A 23,858-nucleotide genomic window follows, 5' to 3' on the forward strand; every position below is an offset into this window, starting at 1 on the left:
CACTGAATGCATGTCTGAAAAGCAGCATTACTTTGGGGAAGGAGGTGCTGTCCACAGTGATCTTGATTTGCTCCCACTGACCAAAGAGCGGTTTGGAGCAAGTTACAAATGCTATTGTTCATGTCTCTTGTCAGGATCTCAGCTCCTGCGGGAGTTGAAAAAGATGGATGACAAGGCTCTGTTGGTTGAAGTGCAGCTATTAGAAAGCAAGACATACCATGCCCTGAGCAATCTGCCAAAAGCAAGAGCAGCTTTAACCTCTGCACGAACTACAGCCAATGCAATCTACTGCCCACCCAAACTGCAGGCAGCACTGGACATGCAGTCAGGTAAAGCCCTTCAAGAGAAAGGGAGGGTCGAACATCAGTGGACTGTGATATGGCTCCTCTGTCCGTAGTGACAGATGTGGTACTTCATGTTACCACAATTGTAATGCTGTCAATGTGACCCAGTTTACAAACATTTGAGAGGTGCTCACAACTGATCTAGATAACTATTCCTCAACCCTCTGATCTCCTCAGTTTGTTCATGGAGACTCATGCTTGCTTTCTTTCTTAACCCACTTTCATTGCTGTGATGTTTTTGAGAGCGGCAACACTGCATACACATCAAACACCAAAATGAATGGTTTAAAAATCATTAGATTTTAAAAATTATGGGTTTTTTCTTTGCCTTCTGGCTCTCAAGCCTTCTGGGTGCACTTGGGTCATATTTTCAAGCTTTCCTCTGCAGCCATAAGGCCCAGAAACTCTTTAAAATGAAAGGTTAGAATCTTATGTACTCACTTGATTTCAGGAGGTGGAACTTTAAGTAAAACACAGAATATCATGAGTCATAATAAAATCTCACAAGTTGGCAACAGTGAAAGCACTAGCTCCGCTGCTATTCAGGGAAAAGCAAACAGCCATTTGTTGCAGCTGTAGATTTTCCCTATTTCAATCTGGTGGTAAATTTATGCAGCAGTTCAGTTGCTCACAATCTCTGACCAGGCAAAACTGATTAAGCGATCATTTGTACTAATGAGCTTGGGAAGATGCCTTTAACTTGCAGTTCCAGTGGTCCCATAACTTTTCTTATGTATGTCATTTGGAGAAGCTGGTACTGTAGACATTATCTGAACAGACAGAGGAGGTGCAACGTATGTTTCAGCACTTTATTGCTTTTATCTTGCTAGAGCCACACCTTTTGTGCGGGTTTTTCTGGGTTTACTATCTATCTGTTTTGCTCTACTTGGAAGAGAGAACGAGGGTTTAGAGGACTTCAGGACTAAGTGAGTTTAAAGGGAAAGTATCCCTTGCAGTAAAGTGCAACATACAGCATTAAGCAGCCACACTTTCCATCTGTCTCCAGCTGAATGCAGAACTGAGTTTGACTTCTGCCTGTTTTTCCCTCTCTCGACAGGCATTATCCATGCAGCAGAAGAAAAGGACTGGAAAACAGCCTACTCCTACTTTTATGAGGCATTTGAGGGATACGATTCAATTGACAGCCCAAAAGCCATCACTGCATTGAAATACATGTTGCTGTGCAAAATCATGCTCAACACGTAGGTGGCACGTAGGTTGTGGGACGAACACTTACATTGAAACAGGAATGGAATTGCCTATTCCAGTCTCACAGCTGACCACACTCGGCCAATGCTGTTTTTCTTTTTTTAAACTAATTCCGTGCTTCTATTTCTTTAATATTAGAGCCTTGGTAATCTCATGTCTCCTGGGAATGCCCAGGTTCTTATTAGAAATTAAGTCCAAGACATTTTAGTTTTATAATGGAAAACTTGAGTGAGATGATTTTGTTCAGCACTTATGTGGAGGCATGTGAGAGTCAGGAAGGTTGTGGCTCAGCTGGAAAAGGTAACTGTTAATACCTGTATTTAGAACCACAGTGACACTTGTTTCCTTCCCTTCTCTCTCCAGCCCAGAGGATGTGCAGGCATTAGTGAGTGGGAAGCTTGCTCTGCGGTATGCAGGAAGACAGGTATAGAAAACTCTCTCAGCCTTTCAGTCTTCCTTCATTGTCTCTCTCCATACTTCAGCTGAGGCCTGATCCTGTAATGGAAGCTAAGCACACTCAGCACATTGATGTAGCATCTTGCAGGCTTGGGCCCAGCATGTATGGCTGAATTGTGTCATGCTTTTGCTTGTGTTAGCTCACTTTGAAAGTCCCTCTGCATACAGAGATAGCTGAGCAGTTCTTGAGAGATCCAGAAGAGTGTAAGGTGAAGCCGAGCAACTAATATCTTAGAACAAACAGGATTTTTTTATTGAAATGAAACCGCTTGCAATTTCCATGTAATTCTTTAAATATGGAGGCCCTTTCTTCAAAGCAAATGATCTCCAGGGCGCTGGCTTAGTCTTAAAATAACTAACCTATCCTTGGTACACAGGAGTGATCCTGCAGTAACAAACCAGCTCGTGCTTTTAATGAGGTGTAGGCTGAACATGGGACTAAGCCAGGAAGTCCTAAAGACTGATCGAGGCTTAACCATTTACACCCTCTGTGGTCTTGATTAATCATGTAACTGTTCTGGCTCAGTTTCTCCATCAAAGCACAGGGGATTATGAGGTCTAGCTAATAAGAGGATTGTGGTAAGCACTGATTATTGATAAGATGGAGTACCCATTTCAGGAAGGATGAGTGAACAGTGAATGAATGAATGGTGTCTTGTCTGTACCATATTTCTAAATAAACCCTGGTCTTTCCTACCCAGCTATTGTATTGGGCTGGTCTATGTTCCATTGCGCATGATACTGCTGGATACTTGTATTTGTTGTTCCCTCTCTCTCTCCCCTCCTCCCCCAACAATCATGGTATCTGAGCACTTCAAATATTACTTCCCGACCTCACAGGGGGATGTTATCCCCATTTAATAGATGAGAAAATGAAGTGCCCAACACCGCACACTAAGTTAGCGGCATGTGAGAACACAACCCCATGTCCCCTGACTCCCAACCAGTGCCCTAACCACTAGACCACACTGCCTTTCTAATGCATCTACGCTGTTTGAGTAATGCTGATTAACTTGAAAAGTAGTGTATCCAGCTTTTCCCACAGTATAAAGTATCCATTTGTTTGGGAGAGTCTGCTGCAGTTAAGTGGGATTGGGAGGGAGCAAAGCACATTGTTAATCATGATGGGGTGATTGGAAAGTCTGAATCCTTGCAATATGCCAGGCCTAGCAAATCTTTACCAGAGCCATTTTAGCTCTTTATTAGTACTGATCCTCAACTCTAACATGCAAGGTAATGTTTCAGTCCTTGTTTCTGTGTACAGTTCTCCTTCTCTACAGTTATTAGGAAGATTAGACACAAAATTCTCTTTCATGCAGGAAATGCTTCCTGTAATACAGCCCATGTCACTAGTACATCTAGTGACACCCCTCTTCCCCCCCACCAACCTGAGACAGCGGAACTGAGGTGTGAAATGTGATTTTAATTGGCTAAAAATACCTAAATTTGCAGCTTCTGAAGGCAGTTCTGAAATATGCATGTTGCAGAACTGCAACTGAAGTTACTCCCTACATTCAACCTTGATAGGAACTGCATCCTTTTGCTGCAGCTCTCAAACATTACAGAACTCCAATTCTTTGTCAGCATGAAGCTGTTCTGATACTAGATGACCTGCAACTGTTGGGTTTTCGCCTTCCTTTGTGGTCAGCTGATGTTCTTGTTCTGTGTATATGGAATTAAACAGACATGAGACTTTGTTGCAAAGGGAACATTCCTTCTTTTTGTAGTTAAGAACTTTCTCCGTGCTCCATTCAACTGGCATAACATTTTTCTGGACACCACCAAATACTAACACTAGCTCCATTTTCTCTTTGCAGACAGAAGCTCTAAAGTGTGTGGCACAGGCCAGTAAGAATCGATCGCTGGCAGACTTTGAAAAGGTAAGTGAGCAGGAAGGCTCCAGGTGGGAAGAGGTTGCATTTTAAGTGTCCGGAGGACTGTGTGAAAAGATGGAAGTTTTAGTGCTCGTGATGGAGCCAAGCTATAGCAGAAAGAGTGTTCTTGGGGTATTTGCTTGAGTTTGAAAACTAATACCATTTTGACCAATCTGCTTTCCGTGAACAATTAAGTGGTCTAGTTCTTCTAGCACAGATTTGTGGGGAAAAAATGAAGCTGGAATATATGAATCTTTCACCTTTTACTGAAAGACCGTTTTAAATTGCTTAGTTGATTGTAGCATTTGTGCTGTTCTGGCTCAATACCACATGATTTGCATAACAACACGAAGTTTGAAGCCTGAATACTCTTAACAAACCATTTGCTATTAATATGAAAAGGGAGGAAATTTGGGAACACTTGAGAATTTTGCCACTACATGCATCCGACGAAGTAGGTATTCACCCACGAAAGCTTATGCTCCAATACGTCCGTTAGTCTATAAGGTGCCACAAGATACTCTGCCACTTTTTGAGAATTTTGCGTTATTCAGAATTTACCAACAGAAGTGAAACTTGACAAATTATCACATTAGAGCAGAACAGAGCAAATTCCTGTGCTGAGGGACAGAGCAGTGGCCCTGGTGCTCTGTAAACTTGTCCCCTTCTCCAGCCAAGAGAGGTACATCTTACCTGTGACCTTCAGTACCCTGCTACTATTCATGTAGTTGGCCTTTTTTGAGCAGGGAGCTACTAAATTATGGAAGATGGAACTTGTGTTCACTGCAGATTAGGCTGAAGCCTATAGACTCAAGTCACTAGTACTCTAAAAATGCCACTTTTTACTCTTCAGGGAATTCTGTGCAAAAAATTAAAAATTCTGTGCACAATGTTTTAAAATGCTACAAAATTTTGCATATTTTGTGTCAAAATAACACAATATAATCACACAACTCTTAATTATTTTGGTAATTTATTTCAAAATACCTGTCAGCAAGTATGTGATTAACAAAAAAAGATTTGGGAAATGTGGGTTTTTGTGGTTTTTTGACAAATTCCTTAGTAGACATATTAGCATATTTATATGGCTCCCCAGCAAGTGATAGGGACAGAATCTGCATGCCCAACGCTGCCCTCCTAATCCAAGTGTGGGGCTGGCAGGCTAAGCCCAGCAGGATCCAGGTGTGGAGCGCTCAGTGTGTGGGGATCCAGGTGTGGGGTGAGAAGGTTCTGTGTGGCGCAATCTGGGTGTGGGTGGCTCTGTGGGGAGTCTGGATGTGGGGGAGCAGATTTGGATGCACAGGGCCTTATCGGAGGGTTCGTTGTGGGGACTGGGACTCTGTGAATGGGGGTGGGCAGGCAGTTCAAGTGAAGGTGGCTTGTGCTCAGCAGAGGGCTTTGGGTTGCGGGGCTGGGGAATGGGGCTCAGCATGGGTCTGGGCGCAGGGGACTAAGGAAGGATGTCCATGGGGTGGGATGGTCTGGGTGTAGCTGGTTGGGGCTTGGTGGGGTAGGTGTCCAGGTGTGGGGGGGTTTGATGGGGTGGAGCTTGGCAGGGTGAGGGTTTGAATGCAGGGGGCTCAGCAGGGAGTGGTCTGGTTGCGAGAATGGGGGTTGGCAGGGAAGTCGGGGTCCAGATGCAGAGGCTGTGGCTCAGCAGGGGAGGTCTGGGTGTGGGGGGTTGGGCAGATCCCCCCACAGTGACTCTCCCCCTGCGGCTGGGGAGCGATGGGGGCAGGCAGCAGGGCTGCGGTACGGGTTTCCTGAAACTGGGGGAGCCTCCCGGGGGTGGGTTCCTTGCCCCCGCCTGCCCAGCCGGCCGCACCAGTCAAGGTATCCCCAGCTCCGGATGCACCATGAGAGGGACAGAGTCTTGTTTGCACACCCGCCCTGCCCCCCTGAGGTGGTGATTTACATCTCCCCCGGCTGCTCCTGATGTCCTAACCAGATATTCTCTCTTTTTCCACCTTCCCCCCCCCTAGCCCCCACTGCCTGGGTGGGATGCATGAATCAGTTTTTCTGCATGGAGAAAGTAAAATCTGCAGGGGGCATTAATTCTGCTCTTGCACAGTGGGGCAGAATTCCCCCAGGAGTAAATTCTGTGGCTAGTATCCCCTTCCTTTCTTCACTCTCCTCACTCCTGCATAAAATATTCCTCCTTGTAAGCCTGAAGAAATCCGCTGCCTGCTTAGATTTTCATTCGTTTGAAATGATTTCCCATTTGGAAACTTCCATTGCTTTTTAAACATTTTTATCTTCCTGGACTGAAGCCTTTTAAAAGATTCTTCAGGAAGAAAACGCAAATTGAAGGGAGAAACCCTATTATGCCAAACCTCTCAAAGAGGCGAACAAATGCATTTGCTTACCTAGGCCTCTGGGTCACATCATTATAAAGAATGTGAAGAAAGATACTAATCAGCAAAATCATTAGGCTGAGGTGCTGGACACTGACCTTCTGGCTACGTAATACGTAATAGCAGTTTAACATCTGATGCCATGCTGGGGGCAAGGGAGGCTATAGTCTGCCCTGACAGGAGACCTGCTGGGCCAAGTCCAACTACCTGTCTTCACTACCACCTCCAAGCTTAATTATTTTTTCCCGGCATGTCTTCTGTAGGCTCTGACAGATTATAAGGTGGAGCTCAGGGACGACCCCATCATCAACACTCATTTGGCTAAACTCTACGATAACTTATTGGAACAAAATCTGATCCGAGTCATTGAACCCTTTTCCAGAGTACAGGTAAGTGTTTCTTTACTTCTGGCAGCTTCCTCCCCACCCCCCATCCTTGGCGTGTGAGCTTCCTAGACATAAACAGGAGGCTGGTAGGTGAAGTAATCTGCCGTGGTAGGGAGTGTTTTGACTCCCTCAAATGAGTTCTGCTGACCACTGGGTGGACTGGCACTTGAGTCCATAAGTCGTCATCTTCAGCTCAAAACGACTGGCTGTCAAAGGGCTGATGGGGGAACCTCCAGAACTGTCAAAAGCATGCTCTTTCATTTTTTTCATTATGCTCTAGATAGGCATGTTTGTACCACGTTGATTGACAGTGCTTGGCTCTAAGGGGTCTTCCAAGGCAGGGGTGAGGCTGGACTAATACCAATCTTAAATCTGGACTGAAGCAGTGAAATGATGACTCAGCTGTTCAGTTTGTGGCCTGTCCACCTTTAATTAGAATTTTATTGTGGTCCGAATTCTAAATGAGATGAAGCAAAGGAACCCATCTGGGGTAGATGGCTGGAATATTGAGTTGTCATGTAGAAAGAACCCATACCTTCTTGTTCTCTAGTAAAGGCAAAACTAAAGCTTGACTTCCCGTATCTGTATTGGTTTTTCCTCTCCCTTTATAGATGGAACACATATCCAGCCTCATCAAGCTCTCAAAGGTAAGAACATTGCTAGAAATCTGTGGGTTGGTTTAGTAAAGAGGGCAAAGAAACCAAGCAGTCAGATGGCCACCATGAAATAACTCCGTGCATTGAATCTCCAGGTGTGGGCAGCTCCACGAGTAGAGCAGATCCACTGTTGGCGAATCCCTCCTGTGACGGTTGCACTCACCTCTTAATTTTCTCCTGGTGCCCATTGTAGGCTGCCGACCTCACTAGAACTCAGCCCACTGGCCCAGTCACACAGTCAGTAGGCATGAGTGAACCCCTTCTGGGGTAACAGAGGTCCAGCAAGGACTGTCGTTGTGCCCTTGGTAGTGTCTTCAGCCCCGTCTCTGGGCTCAGTTCTCAGGCTCTTCTGGGCTAACTTTAAGTTCTTCTGTGCTCTGTTATAGAGCACTGCCCCAGGACTTTCTTCCTGGAGACTGTCTTCACTGATTCTCACTGCCCCAGCTGTCCAGCCAGGTCATCTCTCAAGTTCAGCCCCCTTGGGGGGGCATAACAAAGAGCTCACCAGACAGTCAGTCTGCCTTTAGCAGAGCCCTGAGCCCTTTCAATTCCAGCCCTTTGCTTGGACTTCTGAATGAGCCGTATCCCCTTCTCAGGGCTTAGGCCACTTCCCCAGTGGCCGGTGGGGGAACCTGGGCCCATCCACTACTTCGGGTCCCAACCCAGGGACCCTATAGGTATCAGCCATGTACTGCTTCTTTCGCTTGGTTGCTGCTATGTTCCCTGGTTCCCTTCCCAACTGGCCTCTTCACCTCTGTCCGTTACCTTAGGGCTAGAGTCCTCAGGTCCTCCTGCTCCCAGGTTCAACTAATGCAGCCCATCAAGCTCCCATTGGCCAGAGTGGAGCATCCTTCCTTGCACCTTTTGGCCCCAGCCAGGAACTGACTTGCTCAGGCCTTGCAGCTGCATTTATTTGAGACTTCTGGGCTCTAGTTGGCTGCAAGGGGCCTCAAAGGGCCTGGTTCACCCTGTCACACACCCCCTTGAGGGCAAGGGTTCGTGTAAGATGCTTGCAGTGTACGTTTTTTGCTTAGGGAGAGATGGGCTTCCCTACAAAACCCTCCTCCTGTCCCCAGGTCCTGCCCCTGCTACTTCCACCACTTGCTAACTCTTCTACATTTGAAGAGTCTGAAGGAGCCTCCCTATAAAGTGCTGTAGAGTTTTCCATGCTCAGTAACCCCCTCACTGAATCCGTCTTAGCCCTTTTTAATCCAGGTGGGCAGCAAATGGCAGTCCAGGATATAAGTCATGAAACAGCTGGGACAAAGCCTTCTAGAAAGGTCCTTGACTTGACTTGAAAAGCTCTTAAAAGGTAGTGGGCCAAACTAGTTGCTCCCTTGGCTGGAGTTTCACCAGGGATGAACTTGGCACAGTGACTGTACAGACCCCCACTCTATCAACTTCCCGCAGTGCATACAGGAGACTCTCAGCTGGTGTAAGTCTTAATAAAAATACTCCTCTTGCTCTCAGGAGCACCCAGAAATGTCCTTGCCCCAAACTGTCGGAGAGGCTCTAAACCCAGAGCTGCCATGTCAGGTGATGGAGAGTATCTTACTCATGGCCATATGGTTGCTTCTACTATACAACCTCATTTCCAAATGGTGCGCTCTCTAAGTCAGCCCTTGGGCGCTAGCACACACTGGGAGCACAAACATTCCTTAATTGTGAGTTTTACCAACATAGCAGAGAGTGGAGAACAAAGGCCTGACTCCCAGTGGGTCACTTGGTAGCTGTAGCAGGTCATCAAAGACTGAGGCATGGTGAAGCTTAGCTACCTAGATGCTTGCTGAGTCAAGCAGGAATGCTCCAAATCCCCTGCTGATTCCAGTATGTATGAAATGAAGATTGTACTGTATTTCATGACGTGAAAAGACAACAGGTCACTTGAGAACTCTGATCGTTAAAAGCTGGTTCCTGGTCATGGCTGCTCTGACATCCTGCTTTGCCTAAAACTGACTGTAATTGTAAGCTAGTCTGTATGTGAGATCTGGCTTGCAAAGATATTCAATTACAAGTGCTGAAATGTTGCTTGGAAGCAGCTATCTTTATATCCTGTCAGGTCTGTGGGTTGAGGGCGGTAAAATCCACTGCTCTGCAGTTTGCTTCAAGAGATTATTTCAATTTCAGGCTGATGTGGAAAGGAAACTGTCACAGATGATCCTGGACAAGAAATTTCATGGTGAGTCTCTGTACCCTGTTGGATCTTTCCCCACCTTTCTCTCCATTTTCAGATGAACAAGTGAAAGAAGCTTGTGCACGTTCTCCTCTTAACTGCTGTCTCTCCAAGTCTTAAGCATATGCCCTAGAGTGTTGTCACTCTAACTCCAGATGATGCTGACAGGCCTAGAAAGCAAATAGAGGTACATGGGGAAAATACTGAAAGGATTATGGGCTGTACCCTGGAGGACCTGAGCATTTGCTATTTTGGGAGCTATGGCTGTTCAGCCTCTCTCTGACCCCACCTTCCTCTGACTTACCTTGTGACACCAACTGACCAATGGGAGCTTCCACTGGTGCCCTGCATGCTCAGTAACGGCTTCCACTTGAAACCAGAACTTCTTTGCCAGCTCCTAGCAAAGAGCTGAGGGTCATGCTTCCATCCACCTCATGCTGGAGGACTAGTGTCTAGTACAGGGGTGGGCAAACTTTTTGGCCTGAGGGCCACATCTGGGTGGGGAAATTGCATGCAGGGCCAAGAATGTAGGGCTGGGGCAGGAGGTTGGGGTGTGGGAGGGGGTGTGGTGTGCAGGAAGGGGCTCAGGACAAGGGGCAGGGGTGCAGGAAGGGGCTCAGGGCAGGAGGTTGGGCTGCAGGAGGGGTATGGCAGGGGGCTCAGGGCAGGAGGTTGGGCTGCAGGAGGGGTGCAGAGTGTGGGATGGGGCTCAGGGCAGGGAGTTGGGGGCTCAGGCTAGGGTGTCAGGGTGCAGGAGAGGTTTGGGGTGTGGGCTCCAGAAGTCCCTGTGGCTCCTGGGGGAGGGGGAGCAGAGGGTTCCATGCGCTGTTGTCTCCTGCAGGCACCACCCCCTGCAGCTTCCATTGGCCGGGAATGGGGAATTGCAGCCAATGGGAGCTTTGGGGGAGGGCAGCACGTGGAGCCCTCTGGTAAGCAGCTGTGCTCTCCTTTCCTGAGTGCCCAGCACAGAAATCCAGTCCTCCTAGCTTAGCTGGGCAGAATGAACATGAGAGAGGTCAGTGGGACAACCATGTTGATTAGAGAATGATTAAAGCATTGCAGAGACCCAATACAAAAGGGATAGAAAATACCTTTTATTGGTAATGGGATCAAGAAAATGAAAGGTAAATCTCCCAGCTGCTGGACTCGCCATCAGAGAATCCCACCCACTATACAGATGATTGGAGATGGGTTGAAGATCCCCCTGAGTAAGATTCCCCCCACCCCCCTTTTTGAAGGCTGCTCTCGCACAAAGCAGGTTTCCAAAGTGCTGCCTTCTGGCGCCCCTGTTCCACATCCCCTGCAGTGTTGGTTGCAAAGAGCATGTTAGCCAGGTGCCGGGGTTGTACTGGTAAGCCTGGGTCAGAGGAAGTCCTGACACCTTTCCTCCATACACGCTGTGATAGACTTACTGTTCTCTCAAGCATGTGCCTAGCTAAAACGCGGGAAACCATTTTTATAAATAAAATGTTTCCACCAAAGCACTTGTTTTGTGTTGTAGAAACACGCCCCAAACCCTAAAACCCCCCTTCTCTAATATGTGGCTCTAGGGGTGAGAGAGATGCTAGGGGAGCAGTGGTCACAGACCCCGGCTGGAGGGGCAAGGGCCAGATGTTTAATGTAGGGAGATAGCTGGATAAATGCTAATGGAAATGAATTCCACATGGCCAGCACAGCAAAGGCACAAGGTCCGACCTGGAACTTGATGGCTGGATCTGACAGAAGAAGGCCCTCGGAAGTCTGTCTAGCTCACACATGCACTGCTGGGTAACCAGAGCTTTGTGTTTGTAGGGATCCTTGACCAAGGGGAGGGAGTCCTGATTATCTTCGATGAACCGCCAGTAGACAAAACGTACGAAGCTGCCCTTGAGACTATTCAGAATATGAGTAAAGTAGTGGATTCGCTCTACAACAAAGCCAAGAAGCTAACATAGGTGAGTGGGTTTGAGGAACTGAAGCACACGACTGCTTGGATCCATTTCTTTTGGCTCCCAAGCCTAGGTACAGCATGTGCCTATGCTTCTCACTTCCTTCCCCTTGATTGACAGCGGCTCTTGTCTCTTGCAGAGTTGACTTTGGTAGCTGTCATTTGGAGAGTGTGTGTGACAGGAGAGTGAAACCTTTGGGAAAATGCTCGGAGACTTTTTTCTTTGTTCTACTTTTCGCTCGGAAAGTTTTTAAACGTCCTCATCCGGTGCATCTTGTATTCCATACAATGCGTGTTCCAGTTTCCATGTAACGTTTACTGGCCAAACTTTGTATCGGGGGGGGAAATATTGTTTAAAAAAAGAGGGATTCTAAATAAAAGGAAAAAGGCTTACACTACCTAAACATGTGCTTTCCACTTCCTGAGGGATGGCAGAGAGAGTAAAGCAGGGGCAAGGTTTTATCCTCAGTAGCTACCCAGCTGCCGAGGAAACAGTTCCATTTCTTCCCTCTACTCTGAAATCGGAGACTTACTGATAGTGTATAAGAAGCCACATTTTATTCCATTTGTACTGAACCAAAAAACCCTTATGTACAGACTGCTGGTTTATTTTTAAATCTTAACTAACCCCTTTAATACCCCCCCCCCCCCAAAGCAACTCCATATTGACTCCCAGAAGCCCACACATAGGGAACCCACTTCAGAATTGCCACTGTGCTAGATCAGCTCAAAGGATAGAAGTAACGGCGGCAACTGGCTAGATTGTGAGGCCAGTTTCTAGCAAAGGGAACAGCACAGGGCTCCCCGGGAGGCCTGTATTGCATGCTGGTGTTTTGAAATAGACTAGACTCTAAACGTTTTAAACCCCCCGCACCCCGCATTGTTGGGAAGAACAAGTGAGCAGGTGTTAGCTCTAAGTGTTCACCTCCCTGTGAGAGCCAAACGACCAAGTGGGAAGGCAGTCTGCTAGCATAGGCACTGATCCGATTGTTATTCACCTCTGCTGTTTGGTATATTTCCTTAAACATCTGATGTAAGACAAATCGGCCCCTCTGGAATGAGCTTGTGTAGCACTCGCTAGTTACTGTTTCAAAGTGATATACATAGGAGGTGGAGCACTGTGTATTCCAGCATGTTTCATTTTATGGTGAGATTACTAGCAAGGTTTTAATGCAATTTGGGCAGTGTAAGCTTCTGCATCTCTGTCGTGCTGATCTTTATTTTCCTTCCCCTCTGTCTCCCTTTCTCTCTCCTTCTCCATGTTTTCTTACTAAATTTATATTTTATAAAAGGATTCTGTTTTATCAAGAGATTTTGCCTTCACACTAAATCTTAGACTGGCAGATTTTTTTTTTTTCTTTTTTCCTGCTTTCTATCCACATTAACTTTTTCTGGTATTTTTTTAAACTCTCCATCTCATCCAGTCGGTCACTGTTTGGGTTTTTGGCACCATCAATATCAAATGTACAAACGGTTCATGCTAACCAACACCAGGTATATCTGATGTTCAGATGAGTTCCAATAAAGTAATTTTTTTTTTTCAAAACCTGTCTCCTGTCTTCAGCTGTTGAGGCAGAGAACATGCATATTTGGTGGTGGTTCTTTTGGCCAAGGGGAGTACAGCTTACAAAGCAAGCTGCATATCCATCCAAAGTGCACTACATTAGGTGATGGGATATTATTTATTTCTGAACACTAAAGCTTTAGAGAGCATGTTTTAAAAAGCATCACACAGGTCTGCAAAGCAAAATAACTTCGTTTACCTGGAATTGTTTGACCATGACCTTTTAACCTTCCTGGAAAATGTTCCAACACCTTGCAGCTTTAGAGAAATGGAGCCAAACTTTGGAAAGCATAGTTATGCAGTTCACAGGCTTTTTTAGAGCTCAGAAAAGATCTTTATTATGATCTCATGTGATCTGCATAACACAGCATGGATTTACAGGTCAAATACTTGCATCAGGCCCATCACATCTGGTTGAGCTAGAGCATCTCTTTTAGGAGGTGACATCCAGTCTTGATTTAAAGACTTCTGCTGATTGATTGGATCCACCATATCCATAGGTAAGTTGTTTAATTACCCTAATTGTTAAAAATCTGCTGCTTTTGTTTTGGCTGAATTTCAGCTTCCCATCGTTGGCTCCTGTTAGGCCTTTCTCTGCTTGATTAAAGAGTATTCCACTGCCATAACTTCTCATGTATGTATTTCTAGAGTGTGATCAAATATCTCATCTTTTTTTGCATACGCTAAATAGCTTGAGGTTCCCAAGTCTGTCACTGAGGCAAGCTTTCTGGACTTCAGATCGCTCTCGTGGCGCTTTTCTGAACCCTTTCCAATATTCATGCTTTAAAATAGATGTTGGTGCATCCAGAACTAGATACAGCATTCAAGTGATGGGCTAATCAGTGCCCCATAGTTAATACTACCTAGCATTCCCTTGCTTTTATACATCCAGGGATCACATTCGCTCACTTCGCCGTGCATCAGACTAAGAGCTTTGTTCAGGTAGTTTTAAGGCTTGCCAACCCTCCCGGGTTTTCCTGGAGTCTCCAGGTATTAAAGATGAATCTTTAATTAAAGATTAAGATGTGATGAAACCTCCAGGAACACGTCCCATCAAAACTGGCAGCCCTAGTTGGTTCCCCACCATGAGATTTTTAGAGTCCCTGCTTTCCAGAATATAGTTCTCCATGTGGAAGGTCATCCCACCAGCCTGAACTCTTACTTTACACACACACAGGTCTGCTCTACAACATTAGCGTAACTGCACCTCATCTGCAAGGTTTCAGTGGTTTTTTTTGAGTGAAACCTTGAATCTGTATTTCCAGGCTCTCCAAAGGAGTTTGTAGATTGTAACGTTCTCTTAAAGCATTTCCCAAAAAGCCCAGTGACCTGCCATCTACTGCACTGCCAGTTGCATGAAGCTTTTCCCCTGGGAATATTGTAGTTTTGATTTGCCGCAGGACACTCTTAAGCAGATAACCCACAAACTGGGGTGTCTTTGGAAAACTCAAACCTACCAATAGAAATTCATTTGTGAGAGGATCATAGAATATAGGGTTGGAAGGGACCTCAGGAGGTCATCTTGTCCACCCCCCTGCTCAAAGCAGGACTAACCCCAACTAAATCATCCCAGCCAGGGCTTTGTCAAGCCTGACCGTAAAAACCTCTAAGGAAGGAGATTCCACCACCTCCCTAGGTAACCCATTCCAGTGCTTCACCACCCTCCTAGTGAAAAAGTTTTTCCTAATATCCAACCTAAACCTCCCCCACTGCAACTTGAGACCATTACTCCTTGTTCTGTCAGCACCTCTGCTCAGTGTGCAGCAGCAATCAAAAACAACATTCAGATGTGTAAAGAATGGAATAGGAAACACTGAGGTGTTATAAAATCCATGGTCTGCCCTCACCTGGGTTACAGTATTCAATTCTAGTCATCCCATCGACTCATAGGACTGGAAGAGACATTGAGAGGTCATCTAGTCCCATCCTCTGAGTGCCTGGCAGGACTAAGTATTAGCTAGACCAGTGGTTCTCAAACTTTTGTACTGGTGACCCATTTCATAGTGCAACCCCCCCTATAAATTAAAAACACTTTTTAATGTATTTAACACAATTATAACTGCTGGAGGCTAAGCAGGGTTTGGGGTGGAGGTTGACAGCTCATGATCCCCATGTAATAACCTCCTGACCCCCCAACCCCCAGTTTGAGAACCCCTGAGCTAGACCATCCCTGACAGGTGTTTGTCTAACCTGCTCTTAAAAACCTCCAATGATGGAGATTCCACAACCTCCCTAGGCAATTTATTACAGTGCTTAACTTCCTCCCCGTCAGGGTGGTTTTTTCTAATGTCGAACCTAAACCTCCCTTGAAGCAATTAAAGCCCATTGCTTCTTGTCCTACCCTCAGAGGTTAAGAACAATTTTTCTCCCTCCTCCTTGTAACAACCTTATATGTACTTGAAAACTGTTACCATGTCCCCTCTGTCTTCTCTTCTCCAGACTAAACAAACCCAATTTTTTCAATCTTCCCTTATAGCTCATGTTTTCTAGACCTTGAATCAGTTTTGTTGCTCTTGTCCAGACTTTCTCCAGTTTGTCCACATCTTTCCTGAAATGTGGCGCCCAGAACTGGACACAATACTGCAGTTGAGACCTAATTAGTGCGGAGTAGAGCGGAAGAGTTACTTCTCGTGTCTTGCTTACAACGCTCCTGCTAATACATCCCAGAATGATGTTCGCTTTTTTTTTGCAACAGAGTTACACTGTTGACTCTCATTTAGCTTGTGGTCCTCTGTGACCCCCAGATCCATTTCCGCAGTACTTTTTGCTAGACAGTCATTTCCCATTTTGTATGCATACTGTTGGCAGTATTAACAACTGCAATTGATTGTTCCTTCCTAAATGGAGTACTTTGCATTTGTCCTTATTGAATTTCATCCTATTGACTTCAGACCATTTCTCCAGTTTGTCCAGATCCTTTTGAATTTTAATCCTGTCCTCCAAAGCACTTGCAACCCCTCCCAGCTTGATATCATCTGCAAACTTTATAAGTGTATTCTCGATGCCATTATCTAAAGGATAAAAAATAAAAGGGGTCCAGAGTTGACAAGTGATTAGAGGAACAGAAACACATCTGTGTGAAGAGGCTGAAAAAGTCAAGAGTCTCTTTAAGAGACAGAAATTCTGGTAGAGCCAGTGGGATGGCGTCGTTAAAGCGCCGTACTGTTTTGCACACACACAGGGGGAGTTGCTCTGCTGTGAGTGTGTAAAACCCTCACTGCATGTGCACCAATACCTGGGGCAGAATCTGGCGAACTCTTGAATTTTCTGAAGAGTTTCAAGAAGCCTGTTGGCTTCTCAGTTCCAATAAATAAAAATTAACCTCACAACTTAGCTTTCATTTTTCCCCTAGCTTCTTTGGCTAAACTACACACTATAGAAAGTAAAGGGACTGGCCAGCACAAGTGCAGTGCTTGCCTGGATTACATAATTTTGCTACACCGAAGAATCCTTTTTTCATTTATCTAATTTTCTGTGCTCTCATCCAGCCATTGAATGGCTTAAGAATGCTCGAATCAGCTGAAAGGCAGGTGTTTTTGAAAAAACATTTTTCATGTGTGGGGAAAAACTCTCTCCTTCCAAAAAATCCTGTTGCGAACTTGTTCAGAAAGAAGTTCATGTTTAGAGAACAATTTTTGACACCAGCTTTGTTCATCTTCTTCCAAGCCAGCTGCGTTCTGTGGGATCTTGGTCTGGGTGTAAATCGTTACTTAGTATTTTAGTCAATTTAAAAACGCAACAACCACAGTTCCCCAGCAAATGAACATACAAACACGGAGCTATGTCAGGTCCTGTTGCTCTCTCTCATACCTAACACAACTCCTAAAAATTGAGGAAATGAAAAGTTAATACTGCCAACAGTATGTTCCCTTTACTCCCCATCCCTAGATGTGCACTTCAACCTTAGTGTCGGTGCCATACACCACAACCTGGGCTCCCCCCTTCCAGCGCCATTCCTGTGCCCGGGGTGTTGGAGGCGAGAGGTGGAATTTAGGGAAGGGGCCTTTTACTGACGCACAGTGCAGTGTTTGTGTTTTAATTAATAGAGAATAAAGAAGGCACTCCTATTCTTCGAGTGCTTGTTTCATGTCCATTCCAATCAGGTGCGTGCATGTGCACGATGGCCAGAAGATTTTTCCCTTAGCCACATGCGTCGGGTCAGCCTGGGCGCCCCCGGAGTCGTGCCTTCATAGTGCTCTATATAGAGCCCTGCTGACCCGCCACCCCCTCAGTTCCTTCTTACCGCCAGTGACGGTTGGCTGGAACTTCCCGTAGCCCTTGCTTAGCAAGCGCGTTCTGTAGTCATTAGTGTCATCTTAATATTAGAGTTCTTAGAGTTGTTCCCCCCCACATCCAGCCTCCCCAGAGCCATGGTATGCCGCAGTCCCCGGGGTTTAAAAACTGTGGCCTGTGCAAAACACATGCCAAAGAGCGATCCACACTCGTGTTTACGGTGCCTAGAGGAGGGTCATCAAAAGGATTGTTGTAAGATCTGCTGCGAGTTCTGCCCTAGACCTCTTAAAGAAAGGGAACCGCGGCTTAAGGTGATCCTCATGGAGGCAGCAGAACTGACAGGACGGTTCTCGGAGGAGGGATAGGAGTGGCAGGAGGAGGCAACACCCATCCTCAGGCCAGGGCTCTGGCCAGCCCAAGGCGTCCTCTGGCCCTAAACCGGCCTTTTGAAGGTGCGGTCGAGGACGGTGCACCAGATCACAGACTGGATCTAACCAGCCTTACCTTTTCCTCCCACTGTCCCCTTTCTACCACGCATGGTCCCGTATCACTTCGGACCGCTAGGTGCTCCGCACAGTGGAGAGAGGATACTCCATCCAATTCTGTGCCCTTCCCCGTCCCTCTTCAGGGACTCTTCTCACAAGCATCTACTCATCCGGGAGGTGCAGTTGCTCCTATTGCTAGGGGCAGTGGAGGAGTTTCCTCTGGAGCACAGGGGCAAGGGATTCTATTCCTGGTATTTCCTAATACCGAAAGCCAAAGGCGGCCTCAGGTCTATCCTGGACCTGTGAGACCCCAACAAGTTTGTAAAGAAACTCAAGTTCTGCATGGACTCCTTGTTCTCCATCGTCCCCTCACTAGATTCAGCAGACTGGTATGCTGCCTTCGACTTGAAGGGTGCGTACTTTCACATCGCAATGACTCAGTCCCACAGGAAGTACCTCAAGTGTGTGGTCAACGGTACCCACTACCAATTTTCTGTCCTCCTGTTCGCCCTGTCAGCAGCACCTCGAGTATTCACCAAGTGCACAGCAGTCGTGGCTACGCTCGTGCGGAGATAGCAGGTACAGGTGTTCCCGTGCCTCAGTGACTAGCTGATCAAAGGCCGCTCCAGGACCCAAGTGGAATTTCAGGTCACATTTATCAGAGCCACCTTCAAGAGCCTGGGTCTACTCCTAAACGAAGCAAAATCTCCTGTCCAGATGATAGAGTTCATAGGGGCAGTACTGGACTCGACCGAAGCCAGGGCATACCTGCCACAGGCATGGTTTCGGGCCCTCAACATAATCGGGGTGTCATGCAGTTCCCCACCACTACAGCGAGAAACTGCCTGAAACTTCTCAGGCACATGGCTGCCTCTACCTACACACCAGACTCAGGCTTCGACCGCTCCAGTCGTGGCTTGCATCAGTATCGCCCAGCCTGGGACAGCTTGGACAGGATCGGGACCCTGCCTTGCCCGGTCCTCGACTCCCTCTGGTGGTGGATCAACGCTCAGCAGGTCCCCTTTGCTGCCCCACAGCCATCTCTGTCAGTGGTGATGGACGCATCAGACTTGGGCTGGGGAGCTCAGCTGGGAGACCGCGGAACTCAAGGCCTCTGGTCGCAAGGAGATCTATGCCTCCACATCAATGTCAGAGTGTGGAGAGCGGTGCGCCTAGCATGTCACGCATTGCCCGGTTAGATAAGGACGGAATGTCTATCAGTCATGACGGACAATATGACAGCAATGTTCTAAATCAACAAACAGGGGTGCACGCTCCTCTCCCCTGTGCCAAGAAGCCCTCATGGCGTGGGACTTCTGTGTAGAACATTCAATTCACCTGGAGGCTCATACCTCCCCGGGGTTCAGAACGAGTTGGCGGCGGACCACCTCAGCAGATCCTTCCACAGCCACAAGTGGTCCCTTCTCACGGAAGTTGCATTTTCAATCATCCAGAAGTGGGGGGTTTCCCCTGATAGACCTCTTTGCCACGTGATGCAACAGGAAGTGCCTGCCGTTCTGTTCCTTCCAGAATCACAGCCCGGGCTCCAGCGCGAATGCGGGCCGCCTCCGTTGGGGAAGTTCTCTCCTAGACGCCTTTCCACCGATACCGCTTGTTCACAAGGTGCTGTTCAAGTTCTGCAGAGATTGAACTCGGGTCATACTGATAGCACCGGCCTGGCCCCATCAGCACTGGTACACATCCCTCCTAGACATGTCCGTGGGAGCCCCCATTACCTTGCCGCTTTCCCCGGACCTTCTCACAGAAGATCACGAACGTCTCCAACATCCAAACCTCTAGTCACTCCATCTTACGGTGCACCATGGACGCTCCATGGTTAAATCCGTTGGAGCTTTCCTGTTCAGACCCAGTTAGACAGACAGGTTCTCCTGGGCAGTGGGAGAGCCACGTACCTTGCCAAGCGGAAGAGATTTTCAATCTGGTCGGTGCAGTGCCATTCGCCACCGATGCTGGCTTCAGTGCTGCACGTTCCGGACTACCTCCTCCATCTACAGTGCGGGGTCTCTTGTTGTCTTCTATACGGGTGCGCTTAGCTGCCATCTCGGCCTTCCACCTGGGCATGCAGGGCCGTTTGGTATTTACTAACCCCGTGTCAGCTGATTCCTAAAGGGCCTCATCAGGCTATACCCTCACGTCCGTCAGCCGGTCCCTGCGTGGGACCTCAACTTGGTCCTCTCTAGGCTCATGGGGGGGGCCCCCTTTTTGAGCCTCTAGCAACCTGCTCCCTGCTCTACCTCTCTTACAAGGTCACGTTCCTGGTAGCAATAACCTCGGCCAGGAGGGCGTCTGAGCTTAGGGCCTTGACATCAGACCCTCCCTACACTGTGTTCTATAAGGACAAGGTTCAGCTCAGATCTCACCCTGCTTTCCTCCCGAAGGTTGTCTCACAGTTTCACATCAACCAGGACATCTTCCTCCTGGTTTTCTATCCTAAACCTCATTCCAGCGGCAGGGAGCAGAGACTCCACTCTGGATGTCCGCAGGGTGCTGGCCTTTTACATCGAGAGAATGAAACCGTTCAGAAAGTTGGTCCAGTTGTTCATAGCAGGGGCAGACAGGATGAAAGGTCAGCCGGTTTCATCCCAATGCATCTCATCATGGATAGTGTCTGTGAGTGCTATGACCTGGCAGGTGTTCCCACACCTCCGATCACTCCACACTCTGCCACACTCCACACTCTGCCAGGGCACAGGCTTCATCTACAGCATTCCTGGCTCTGGTTCTCACCCAGGAAATCTGCAACGTGGTGATGTGGTCCTCCATACACACTTTTCGCTGCACATGATGTGATTACCCAACAGGCCAGAGACTATGCGTCCTTTGGAAGAGCCGTTCTCCAATCAGTGGACGGCTCCAATCCCACCTCCTGAACTTGGCTTGGTCATCCCCTGATTGGAATGGACATGAGCAAGCACTCGAAGAAAAAACAGTTACTTGTTTCTCGTAACTGTTCTTTGAGATGTGGTGTTCATGTCCATTCCAATGCCTAACCTTCTACCCCTCTGTCAGAGTAGCCGGCAAGAAGGAACTGAGGGGGTGGTGGGTCGGCAGGGCTCTATATTGAGCGCCATGAGGGTGCAACTCCCGAGGGATGCTGCTAAGGGAAAAATCTTCCAGCCACCATGCCCGTGTGCACGCACATACCTGATTGGAATGGACGTGAACAACATACCTCGAAAAACAACAGTTATAAGAAGTGAGTGCGAATACAGACTAACACAGCTGCTACTCTGAAAGAAGTGAGTAACCGTTTTTTTCTTCCTCATCACCTGAGAACAGGACGTTTGTCAGTTGAAAAGCAGCCTGGATAAACTGGCAAAGGAAACATTTTTTCACAATGTCTGACGCAGGGAGCTACTTGCTGTACAATAAGGCCGAGAGTTTATCCTTTCCCTTGATGTCTGCCCATGCTGGCTCGCCTTTTGGAAGTGAGTGGTGTACGCAATTCCTTCAAGTGGGCCCTCTACGCAGCCTACCTGTGCCCAGTTTGGTAGGCAGACCAGTGCCTGGGAGATGGAGCCTGGTATTGGAGGCTGGGGAGAACTGGGCGGCTCCAGGAGGGACTTGCTGCTATGTTGCAACTGAGAGGCTGAGGTGGGAGTCCCAGCCAGGATGAAGTGGTTCTGAGCTGGGAGAGGCTCACTGCACTGCCAGGCAGCACTAGGCACCCCAGTGCATGGTCCGGACCTCTCCTGGGGTGCATCCCCCTCCCCAGGCACACAGTGCTGAAAGTAGGGGACAGCCCCCAGTGAGATGGATGGGGCAGGTCACACCCCTGCAACCCTGGCAAGTGCCCCTTCCTGCACTAGGTCCCCAGGTGCTACCAGCGTCCCTCGTCCCCATGGCCTGCCAGCCTGTCCAGGAGCCAGGAGGGCGGAGTTGGGGGCAAGCTGTGTCCAGGAATTTCTCCAGTGCCACCTGCACACAGACACGTGCCCCACATCTGATGAGTCTTTGAGGGTGGCTGCAGAGGTGACATGATCTGCCTAACATTTACTAAAGCCAAGCTACACTTCTCTCCTAGGCATCACAAGGTCAGTGTGTTCCCCCCACGCTATTCTTGTGACCCTTCTTCTACATGTGTATGAAGGAGACAGGCCATGTCTCTGACAGGGAGGGGTTGGTGCATGGCTCAAAGGGGGCAGAGTTAAGGTGGAGCAGGAGATGTTAGATCAACTCTGTTTCTTGGTTTCAGAGGCTTGTAAGTTTAGCCATCCCCCATGCTCCTGGAAGGGTATAGGGCAGAAGAGGCAACCCTACATGCATATACGAGGGTTCTAAACCCTCCTCCTTCAGGGCCTCAGTCAATCACTATCTTACAGGGTCAGGGAGGAACTTTCGCCTGTGGACATGTTAGTCCATTATAGTGTTTCTTGCACCCTCCTCTGAAGCAGCTGCTGCTGGCTATCAGTGGAGACAAGGAAACGGGGCTAAATGGAGCCCTGGGACCCAGCTGGTATGGCAATTCCTAATTAAGATAGGAGGAAGGATTTAAACCTTCCCCCGCAGTATCTTCAACCTGACGCCAGCATCATTTGTTAGTGCATAAAAACAAGCATGATGCTGCCCAAGCTGAACAAGATACAAAGAGTTCGAATGGTGCAAAGGAAATATTAAAAAAGCGTGGTCTGGCTGGTAACGCACCATCAGGCTGTTCCTGCAGAACACAGAGTAACCTGATGCTTTAGTCTAAATTGAAATGATTACATAAGCTGCAGTGCTGTAACTGGCCTCTCGATGTCACTACAATTCAATGCACACTAGGCGTGGAACAAAATGTCTCCAGACTCTGGCACAGGCTGGACAGAATCAGCTTGTCGGTGCTGTTGCTTGAACTTGGCATTCCCTGCTTCTGGGAGGGACTGAGCCTGGCCATTGAGTGCAGTGAGGGGATAAGCACCACGCTGCTCCGCAAGGCGCTCCTTCCATTCACCGGCTGACAAACGGCAAAGATGTTCTAGGCAGGGAGCCAGACCCTGACTCCCATTGATTATCCTACCCCCCTGCTGTGTAAAGGGTTTGAGCCTCCCCTTGAGTGTTTAAAACTTCTCTCCCTTTTTCAAGTGGGGCTATCAAGTGCTTTAAGCCTAAAACAGACCTCTTGTAAAGCCTGCTAGGTCTCTGGCAAGTGTGTCTCCTAAGGCCTGAAAAGCGGGAGATAAAACTGACCTACTGCAGAGTCCAAGCTGCAAGAACCAGACACAGACGGTCACAGCATGAGCTTTCCGGAAGTGCTGGTGTGATGCACGGGGGCGGTGCCTGCCCTGAGCGGTTTAAATCTCACCTTCTGAAACCCTGTTCGTGTCAGGCACGCCGGCTTCCAGGGCATTAGTGCCAAGAGCCCCTGAAGGCTGTTGCTGGGGGCCTGGTTCAGCCCTTTGCTGCAGCCTGGGCCTGGCACGTGCTCTAGTAAGAACGCTGCAGTAGTAGGTTGTCTTTCGGGGCCTAAAACATTACACGAGCAGCACAATGTCTGTTCAGTGCCCAGCGCCTAACCCAAGCGCCGTGTGCCGCAGGGCTGGCTCCCTCGCGGATGCTTTACTTGCGTGTGCGCTGGTGGCTAGAAATGCCTGTCTGGACTAAGGAACACGCAGGCCCATTGACACACAGCTGCACTGGAAACCCTGCTCGTCTACCTCTAGTTCCACTGGCAGAAAAGTCCTTTGTCCAGTATCGCTTACTTCTCTTGGGCAACTGGTACAGGCGCTACCAGCCCAAGCCCTAGCAGCTCCCTGAGTGACATGAGCAATGCCAGCAAAAGGCCATTTCTGTCCGTCTAACTACATCTAGCCTAGGCCTTGTGCCCCCTATAGAACTGTCACCCAGAAATCCCGCCCCAACTTATGTTACTGCCGCAAGGGTCTAGTGTAGCCCTAGCCCCACCTTGGTAGCACCGTAGGGCAGTGATGGGTAGCCCTGCTCATCTGCAATGAACCCAGAACCAGTAATGTCTGCAAGGAATCAAACCCTGCCCTCAGGGGGGGCTTGCTGGGTAGCAGGAGGAAACGGTGGCTCCAGGCAGTTTGGCCTCAGCAGGGGCTGGAGGAAGCTGCTGTTCGCGTGCCATGTGTTTTGCTTTAGCTGGGGTGGGGCTAAGGATTGGCTGTTGTCTCATCCCAAACTACCCCCCCCTCCACAAGTCTGGGCTCAAAGCAAAGCACAGTGGTCCTGTGTTG

At 48.1% G+C, this 23,858-nt stretch overlaps 1 protein-coding gene across 1 annotated transcript in view; it reads left to right on the plus strand.

Moving 5' to 3' along the window:
- Positions 1-12,886, plus strand: part of PSMD11 (proteasome 26S subunit, non-ATPase 11) — a 29,304-nt gene extending 16,418 nt beyond the window's left edge. Inside the window, exons 6-14 of the mRNA XM_074940647.1 lie at positions 135-329; positions 1,402-1,546; positions 1,917-1,977; positions 3,827-3,889; positions 6,501-6,626; positions 7,235-7,270; positions 9,407-9,458; positions 11,244-11,386; positions 11,520-12,886. Coding sequence (XP_074796748.1) covers positions 135-329; positions 1,402-1,546; positions 1,917-1,977; positions 3,827-3,889; positions 6,501-6,626; positions 7,235-7,270; positions 9,407-9,458; positions 11,244-11,386 — 821 coding nt within the window. The 3' untranslated portion in view covers positions 11,520-12,886. The remainder of the gene's footprint in view (positions 1-134; positions 330-1,401; positions 1,547-1,916; positions 1,978-3,826; positions 3,890-6,500; positions 6,627-7,234; positions 7,271-9,406; positions 9,459-11,243; positions 11,387-11,519) is intronic.
- Positions 12,887-23,858: the final 10,972 nt, after the last annotated feature.

This window comes from Natator depressus, chromosome 27, assembly GCF_965152275.1.
Source record: "Natator depressus isolate rNatDep1 chromosome 27, rNatDep2.hap1, whole genome shotgun sequence".
Taxonomy (NCBI): Eukaryota; Metazoa; Chordata; order Testudines; family Cheloniidae; genus Natator; species Natator depressus.